The sequence below is a fragment of the Liolophura sinensis genome, chromosome 2, assembly GCF_032854445.1.
Source record: "Liolophura sinensis isolate JHLJ2023 chromosome 2, CUHK_Ljap_v2, whole genome shotgun sequence".
Taxonomy (NCBI): Eukaryota; Metazoa; Mollusca; class Polyplacophora; order Chitonida; family Chitonidae; genus Liolophura; species Liolophura sinensis.
Window position 1 is genome coordinate 9277922 of NC_088296.1, and position 9786 is coordinate 9287707.

Here is a 9786-nt window from a genome sequence, read left to right on the forward strand (position 1 = left end):
AATAGTCTGCCCAGATCATATAATATCCATTTCCTCTCTGGCCATACGTGGTAAGGTCTTCCAGCAAACTGTCCATAGTCGTGGGTTTCCCCCCGGGCTCTGCCGGATTTCCTTTCACTATACAGTTGGCGGTTGTCTTAAAAGTGAAATATTCTTGGGTACGGCGTAAAACACCAATCAAATAAACAAATAAATAAATATTCATTTAATATACAAAAGACGTGCACTGTAAAAACGTGTTTGACCTTTTTGAGGATTTTGTGTAATTTAGACCAGATGCTGTTTGACGCAATACAATTAGTCTGTCACCACGTGACGTACATTCACCTAACATCCTACAGCGTTGCAATATAGGTACACTTACATGACTTCGCGTGGGACTGAAGTCGAGTGCACCTGCGAGTGCTGGCATGTACGAAGTTATAGCTGATATACGAGGATTGCACTGGGTGCACAGCGTACAGACTCGGCTGTCATTTCTTCAGTATTACTAGTAAAGAAGTCTGTGGAACTTGGTTAGAAAGTCTCATGGTTAGAAATCAGGTATAGGTACTGGTCTTTACTAACTCATTGTTGTTGTCAGTTTTAATGATAATATTGACTTTTGTGTTGTTGTCATCGTTGGCATTGAAATTTTCCTATTTGCCTTCATGTTTATCTTTTGGCCACGTATTGGCTAAAATGTTCCCAGCGTTGCGCTAACCAGTAATAATACATTAATGTATTCAGTCAATCATTCATTAATTCGTTCATTCACTCATATTTAGGCCCATCTCTTCTTTAATGTGCAATGCTATACTGTTACAATTATTATTGTTATACCAGTTATTGCTATACCAGTTATTCAAACTGGTATAGGTCTGTGCTTAAATTGCCGTCAGATTTCTAACTTGAATTTTCCTTTATCTCCAGGGACATGTGTGCATCGAAATGGCTGATGATGATAATACAAAGTATTCTTATCTCTTCAGGTTTGTATTTAATGTTATTTACTATGGTTAAAAAAGCAAATTATGAAACTAACTGATTCATTACCAAGTAAATGTAACTAAATAACATCTCCATAAAAGCTTGGACTGTAAAGGTATCCTCGATAAGCACCACAGCCGCAGCACATCCGACGGCAGCACTGTTTGCTTGTAACATCAGCATGCCAAAGAGTTCTCGTAAAACAGAAATCAAAGCTATTGTTCTATTTTATGAGTGCGTCATAAAACAGCGATGAGTCACTAGCTGTGTGTACGTACGGTGTGTCATAGGACGGAGGGGATCCATTAGCTGTGTGTAGGTAGAGTGGGTCATAGGACGGAGGGGAGCCATTAGGTGTATGTACGTAGAGTGGGTCATATGACGGAGGGGAGCCATTAGGTGTGTGTAGGTAGAGTGCGTCATAGGACGGCGAGAGGCCATTAGGTGTGTACACGTAGAGTGCGTCTTCTTGTGGCATGTCACCAAACACCTCATTTCTGGTTCTGTGCATTAACCGGCACTAAGACAGATACACGTGAAGTGTGTGAAAATAGGTGAACATTTTGAGAAAAAATATCCAAAAGAAAAGTCCGAAAATATATAATTGACGACAGAAAAAAAGTCGAAATTGCAAAAAAAAAAAAAAAAAAAAATCTTAAAACTTCGACTCTCCCGATCAACACCTCGTTTCTTTTTTTTTTTTTGTTTATCTTTCTTTCATTGCAAGCATTCATATTTCTTCAGTGTCTACATATTATGGAACTCACTGACGGTATAGCTAAGTAAACTTTACCAGTGGACGGTATTTACCAGCCACACGTAAACCAGCCATTGGTAGACAAATAGCCGAGCCGTTACACAGTAGTTGTCATTATCTGATTCTTACCACACCCTCATGGAGGTAACCTTTCATCAACCCATCGTAAAATTTGGCCGCCTGGGCACGCCTTGACGTTTGGAGGGCAGGACTGAGGGCTGGCAATCCAGACGTGTCTAGTACGAACGTGACATAAAAACCAGAGCCAAGTTGAGATACCGAATGGGGGAGTTATGACTGGTTACTTAAAACTTCTCAGCTTTGCCTGCATGCCCAAAACTTTATTTACTTTTTAAAAAGTTTACTTTATTTATTGATTCCGTCAAACGCAAGAATTTTTTTTACACTGTGGTGGTCATTTATATGTGTGGAGAAGACAAGAGTGCCCGGGTTAAACCATCGACCTGTGGCAAGTTACTGACGAACTTCTTCACATCCGAGGTGCAGATATGCACACCACGCCGATGAAAGAGTAGCTCCATGCGGTGTGTGAATTGTTTGCTGGGGATTTTTTGTAAAATTCGTCAAACTCTCTTTAGTATTACGCTCGTAAAGCAGCGACGTAATTGACATGCTAGCACCTTGGGTTACCAACATACTATTACCTGCATGTACGCTGCTTGGAACCGACTTGAGTAGGCAAGAAATGTTGGATTTATAACGCCAAATATGCGAACTTTCTAGCTTTACGTCATCAATATTATGGTTTAGGAAGGTTCAAAAATGTATTTTTTTCTATTCTATTCTATTTAGGTTTCTATGTATTTAATCCTTTATTTATTTCATTTCTTTTTCTTTATTTTTTTTTCTATTTAACGACGAACTCGAGAAATTTTGCACCTGTACAGGCACCTGTCAGTAAGGTGTATGGGTGGAGGACCCCTTGCTCCTTACAGCGCATGTGCCGGCGCTCTATGCTCACTTTACATCACTGCCACCACTAGACAAGCTTGACCGTTGCAAGCTTTGCCACGATCGTAAGCTTAGCGTTACCACCGGTGTCCTTGCGTGGAAGTAATTATCAATAAAATTATTTCATCTGTTGATTAGAATAATGTTGTGTTTACCTCAGATAAGGATAATCTATGTGTATCAATAAAAATAGAAAGAATGGTAGAGACAGATCTTATGTGCTTTCTGACATCACTTCCTGCCTCATCACAATAACCCCAGTACTAGTACATGTAGTATGAACGGAACCGCCTAATAAACCATGGATTTACGACAGGTACATGTCAATCCACATTAGTTAAATGCCACGACCGAATTGTCTGGAGCTGGACAGATTCAACTAGGGGATTGACGTCAGTTTCAACAATATATACTAACACAGAATTTGAATGTCACGCCATGATTGCCCAGTTTTGAAATCACAGTTTTTTTGTTTTTTTTTTGACTCGACACTACCCTTCCCTGCGTACCCAAAACATACCTGATTCGGGTGAAGTCGATTGAATCAGTGGTTGAATCCTTTCTTTATGGCTGGATAAATGTACTGAGGGCCAGGGGAAGAATAACCAACGTTTGAGAGCTTAAACTGTCCATATTCATTGAAATTCACTCAGCCGTGACAACAATATTGTGATCTTAAGTTACAGTTTGAAATGCCTAACTATATCATCACACTGAGCAGTCCTCCAAAGGCACATCGTGTTTTTCGTTGGCAGAACACTAGCTTTGTATGCCTGGATTTAATTTCTAGCGGTTTCCTACAAAAAATCCCATTAAATTCACGCCTTTAGAAATATATGTCATATGCACTTCACCTCAATATATAGGCCTACTGACTACTGGACTATGTCCGCGGTTAGGCTTTGGTCTGCCTGTTACGAAAATGCGACTAAGATGGTTATTAGTTTGCGTCTGTCTTGGAGCTCAAGATGAAGTTTTGATCTTCTTGAATAGTCGTTTGTCTTTGTAGATAATCAGTTTAATTCGATCTGGATGTATCTGACAGGCTAAATAAAATAAATCTCAGGCACCGAAAAGTGACGTATTTCGTGATGCATTGTCGTGCAAAAGTCTTCTAAAGAGAGCAATAAACAGCACTTGTGTTTCAGCTGCAACTGGTAATAAATGGAGCACAAACATAACAATAATCAACATGTGACCGAAATTTGTCGTCAAACCTAAATCAATCATTTAAACATTATAACACAGTGACAATGAAGTTTTGGGGGGGGGGGGGGGTTGTTGTTATTTTATAATTAGGGTTACTGGTTGCCCAAATCGCATCCACGAGTTTGATTTTCTTTCGATGATTTCCTAATCGTAATGATTCATAAATGGTGCGAGTAAGTATATACACTCTCCCGAATGCTCTTAACGCCTCAGGCCAGTTCAGTGTTGCGCTTCAGTCGGTTGTTTTATTTGTATGAAAGCACTCCATAAATCGTTCAACCAATCAGCATTGAGCCTACATCAATTTGAGTGAGAGATACAGGCATGTTGGTTTCTATGTAGAAATACTCCATCTTATCGTTCTATAGTAGTTCTATTGTTTCTTAACTATACAGTACTGTTTCACTTCAATGGATAGCGCGTAGTTGTCTTCATTGAACGTCATGAATAATTTTGCTGTGAATTTTGAAATCCCACATTAATTTTCCGTTACATGTGAAACTTTGACAACTTTTGAAGGAGGTGTAGATGCAGTTACCACAACAATACAATGGACTGTAACTACAACGAGTGTTGAAACCACAACGACAAGACCATCAACAACGGTTGTTGATCTAACAACAACAGCAGGGTTCACAACGGTATTTCCGACGACTTTCAGTTCTGACATTACCACCGATACATCCGAAACGCTGTCACCATCAACAATAACGGTGAATCCGGTAATTACCACGATGGAAAGTACAAGTACAACTGAGGATGCAACAACTGACCCTATTTACCCGGCTACAACGTTCCCAGCCAACTCAAGAGCGACAACTAATGAGTTTGAATCAACTTCCACCGTCGAAACAGGTATGTAAAGTGAACAAAAATACATGTATTGCCGTGAACTTAGCCGTGAATCAGAATTCATAGTCAAGCAATTAACTAATGCGTATGAACGAAAATGTCATCACAATGCAGTGAGGTAAGTTTAATCGGTGAATGAGTAAATGGATTCGATTTTTTTTTTTTTTTTTTTTTTTTTTTTTTTTTTGATTGGTGTTTTACGCCGTACTCAAGAATATTTCACTTATACTACGGCGGCCAGCATTATGGTGGGTGGAAACCGGGCACAGCCCGGGGGAAACCCACGACCATCCGCAGGTTGCTGGCAGACCTTCCCACTTACGGTCGGAGAGGAAGCCAGCATGAGCTGGACTTGAACTCACAGCGACCGCATTGGTGAGAGGCTCCTGGGTCATTACGCTGCGCTAGCGCGCTAACCGACTGAGCCACGGAGGCCCCTAAATGGATTCGAAGTGTGATTATTATTTTGATTAGTGTCGTATACGTACCCAGGAATTTTTCAATTCTACATGTAGGACGCTGGACATTGATTTGGTTGGGGTTTTACGCCCTACCCATGAATTTTTTACTTATTCGATGCATGACGGGAAGCGTTATGGTGAGAGGAAACCGGACAGAACCCGGACAAAACCCATGACAACCTACAAGTTGCTGGTAGACCTCCCCACGTAGGGCCGGGGAGTAAGCCAACAAGAGCTGGACTTGAACTCACAACGACCACACTGGTGGGAAGCTCCTCGGTCATTGCGCTGAGCTAACACGCTACCCACAGCTCACTGAGGCACCTATGTGTGTTAGAAGATAATAATACAACACAGTGTGCTAAGTCCAGTCATTCAGTGAATGAATAATTAGATGAAGCTTGTATCATTAATATTTTGATTAGTGTTTAGAGGTATTCTGAAGATGTTATCATTGATTTTATGCCGGTCATGTTTTAGTATGAATTTATGCATTTCACTGAGCTTTTCGCCGAACTCAAGAATATGTCATATTCCATATTGACTTTACGCGTGGATGGACGCAATTCAGTTGCATTGTGTTCATATGCAAATACATACCGCTTCCACGAGTACATTGTGACGAGTTACCGGCAACTCTTGTCATTATGAATCTCTAAAAATACGTCTATATCTCCATTCGAATATTTTAAAAGAAAAAAAACCGACATTAGGAAGAAGGCCACCAATTTCAGCGTTCGGATTGTTGTCAAGAGTTGCTTCCCCTGATCTGCAATCATAAGCCGAGATATACAATATCGGACTGAATACTTTGAGCCTTCCAGGTGGAGTAAATGAGACAAAACCTGATCAAATGGATGTACATAAAACCATTTCACATCTTGCGATACTGGTCATAGTGCTTTCAACAGAGAAAAACGTTTTATATGCTACAGCATTTAATTTAATCTTTACTCACTGTTAGTCTGAATATATTTTTCGTCTATAACTGTTTTGTTTCTTTTTCTGTTAAAAACACTGTGGGAACTATTACAACAATCCGATGATGTTTAGTGGAACACAATGTACTTTTAACGCCGCCTGGCTGATGAAGTGTAAACATCGAGGTTTTCTTGAATGTATTAATATAAAAATAAAACATATCCTTGACCGAATGGCCGAACGGTGAACTCGATGCCACTGTCAGATCTTTGGTCCCTGGGGTCGCGTTTTCGAACCCAGCTCTTGCTTCCTCGGCTGCCCGGAGGTTTCTCTGGTACCCGACCAAGGGCGGTGGTTTACAGTGGATATGTTGTTATATTTATTTAATTGATATTTATCTTTTTTACTGGTGTTTTACTCCGTACCCCGGAATATTTTAGTTACATGACGGCGGTCAGCATTATGGTGGGAGGAAACGGAGCAGAACCCGAGGGAAACCCACGACTATCCGCAGTTATATGGATGAAAGATTGTGTGTATGTGGCGTTTAACACCAGTCGAATTAAATAAACTCATTTAATTCAGCTCAGGCCTTGTAGCCTACATGTACTGAGAATTCTTTCGGCTCCGTAGCTGTTATCTAAGCATACCATACATGCATGTTTAGGTTTTCTCGTCGTACTTAAAAAGTTTTTCAGTCAAAAAAACAGTTTTAGCTTTAAGTATGGTCTTGGGTTTCCCCTGGGCTCTTCCGGATTTCCTCTCACCATAATGCAGGCCGTCTTCGCATAAGTGAAGTACTTTTGAGTACGGCGTAAAAAGACCAATCAGATTAATAAACAAAGAAATTGATACGAAGGTCTTTGTTTGCAGGCCGAGACAACTCAACAGTTACGACCTGTGAACAAAGCACTCAAATAGAAGACCTTGAAGGAAGACTTGTGGCCGTCACAGCCTTGGCGGCGGGGTTTGGTGTGACGTCAGCAATACTGTTAGTACTACTCATCTTTCTGCACAGAGGAACAATTGCGTTCAAACTGAGACAATTGTGTAACATGAAACAAAGACCATCAGAGCTCCGCAACAGAAATCAGGTAAGTTGTAACAAATCACCGTGGAAAAAAAAACTTTACAAAAAGTAAGAATGATCAGATGGACAGCTGGAAATATTCGTAAAAATGATTGCATTATTTTCTTAGATTGCTTATGAGAGATAAATGCCTTCAGATTTTTGCATTATATGACGTCATCAACCATGTAGCTGTTTTTTATGAACTCCGACATTACGGGAAATTTGTTTTTAACTTTAAACAAAGCTTTATTGCTCGAGTAGCTCCTGTTAAACACGAGAGGTTTAGTTTGATAATCTCCTGAAAACATTCGCCTGAAGTGAGTAGGAAGAGGAAAAGGTGGTATGACGTCCGAGTACATTCCTACTGGCACTGTTGTCATCACAGTGTGTTGCACAGGCCAGTTATGTGTGTATAGCCCAAATTACTTCAGAGGACGTTCATTTCATTGTGTTAGGCCTATACAGTCTTTCAGTGGAAGGCCGGGATGGTGTAGAGCTTTAAGTAAAACTACGTTCGGACGCAGGCGTCTACACTGAACAACGCTGTTTGGCTGTGTACGCTATAATTTTGCTTTACATTTTTTTTTTTACCTATACACATGAAAAGTGTTCTGTTGTTGAAAGTTGCAGATGGACCACAGGTTTGGTACGAACAGCCACATCTACACCGATTTGCGGAGAGAATTACAAGGCGAGAATCTGGAGTCTACCGTTAACGATGCTCCGGTCTATGTGAATTCCGCGCAAGTGCCCGGGGATGCAATATACGTCAATACTGGAACACGGACGGGCACGTTCACGCCATAGCAAGACGAGTGTGTACTAAATATTATATATCTGCAGGTTTTCAGAAACAAATGATAAAACGCATATGTGTATTTTTATATATATTTCTTTACTTGATTGGAGTTCTACACCGTACTCAAGAATATTTCGCTTAATTTTTTTTTGATTGCTGTTTTACGCCGTACTAAAAAATATTTCACTTCTACGACGGCGGCCAGCATTATGATGGGAGGAAACCGGGCAGAGCCCGGGGGGAACCCACGACCATCCGCAGGTTGCTGCAAGACCTTCCCACGTACGGCCGGAGAGGAAGCCAGCATGGGCTGGACTTGAACTCACTGCGACCACTCCTGGGTCATTACGCTGCGCTAGCTCGCTAACCAACTGAACCACGGAGGCTGCCATTTTCATGTAACAAATCTGTCTCATTCAAAAGGTAATTAGTTTATGGGCTGTTATTTTCGACCAAGTTGCACACAGTAAAATGTCAGGATGTGAGTAACCACGAAACATTCCACAGAAACTAATCCAGCGATGACACCAGGGGTCCCGTTCTACAAAGCTGTCGAGAACAAAATTTTCAATTCAAACCATACAAGCAGTGAAAGGCGCTTGGGGCAGCGGTGCAACAGCTTTGTAGAATGGACCTCAGCTGCTGAAAAAAATTACCTCCGTCTCAGAATGGGGTTCAACATCATACTGTGCCAACTAACATAACGGTCAACAGAAGACTCTGTACAAAATATTGTGTGAATTTCACAACAATCTGATATATAAACTAATTGTCAGTCACCTCGTAAACATTTTTCATTCGCCATTGATTTATGCATGCCTTTAACCATAAGAGGTTTTGTCACGTGACAAATGTCGGCGGTTCTACCCGGGTAAGCTGGTTACCTCCAGCAATTTACCAGGCCGCGACCATGTAAATAAAACATGATTGAACACGGTGTTAAATAAATATATTTAATTAATCAGTTGATTGGTGTGGTCGAATCCATGTCCTTTATCTTCAGCTCCGGCTTGTGGTCGGAAGATTTGTTAGGCTTCTAACCAAGAGCCATGGGTTCATTCATCCAATTATCTATCGACAGACTTCTAACCAAGAGCCATGGGTTCATTGATCCGAACATCTGTCGACAGACTTCTAACCAAGAACCATGGGTTCATTCATCTAATCATCTATCGACAGACTTCTAACCAAGAGCCATGGGTTCATTCATCCAATCATCTATCGACAGACTTCTAACCAAGAGCCATGGGATCATTCATCCAATCATCTATCGACAGACTTCTAACCAAGAGCCATGGGCTCATTCATCCAATCATCTATCGACAGACTTCTAACCAAGAGCCATGGGCTGATTCATCCAATCATCTATCGACAGACTTCTAACCAAGAGCCATGGGTTCATTCATCCGAACATCTATCGACAGACTTCTAACCGAGAGCCATGGGTTCATTCATCCAATCATCTATCGACAGACTTCCAACCAAGAGCCATGGGCCCATTCATCCAATCATCTATCGACAGACTTCTAACCAAGAACCATGGGTTCATTCATCTAATCATCTATCGACAGACTTCTAACCAAGAGCTATGGGCTCGTCTGTCCAATCATCTATATGCAGTCTTTTTACTTTCAAATAAATTCATTAGACATACATCACATCCTTATTTCGAACATTACATTGCAACAAGGACAAATACCAATAGGTGGTCCTAAATACTTACTAGATAATAAACATATTTGTATTTCACAGTAAGTCTACAAATTTATAGCCC

The 9786-nt window shown here is 40.8% G+C and overlaps 1 protein-coding gene across 1 annotated transcript; it reads left to right on the forward strand.

Annotated features, from left to right (window-relative positions):
- The first annotated feature begins 531 nt into the window (after positions 1–531).
- On the forward strand, positions 532–9406 carry LOC135462779 (uncharacterized). The gene is made up of 5 exons (XM_064740034.1): positions 532–549; positions 913–971; positions 4427–4762; positions 7015–7235; positions 7838–9406. Exons 2-5 carry the CDS (start codon positions 917–919, stop codon positions 8018–8020), a joined length of 795 nt encoding a protein of 264 aa, XP_064596104.1. The 5' UTR covers positions 532–549; positions 913–916; the 3' UTR covers positions 8021–9406.
- The last annotated feature ends 380 nt before the right edge of the window (positions 9407–9786 follow it).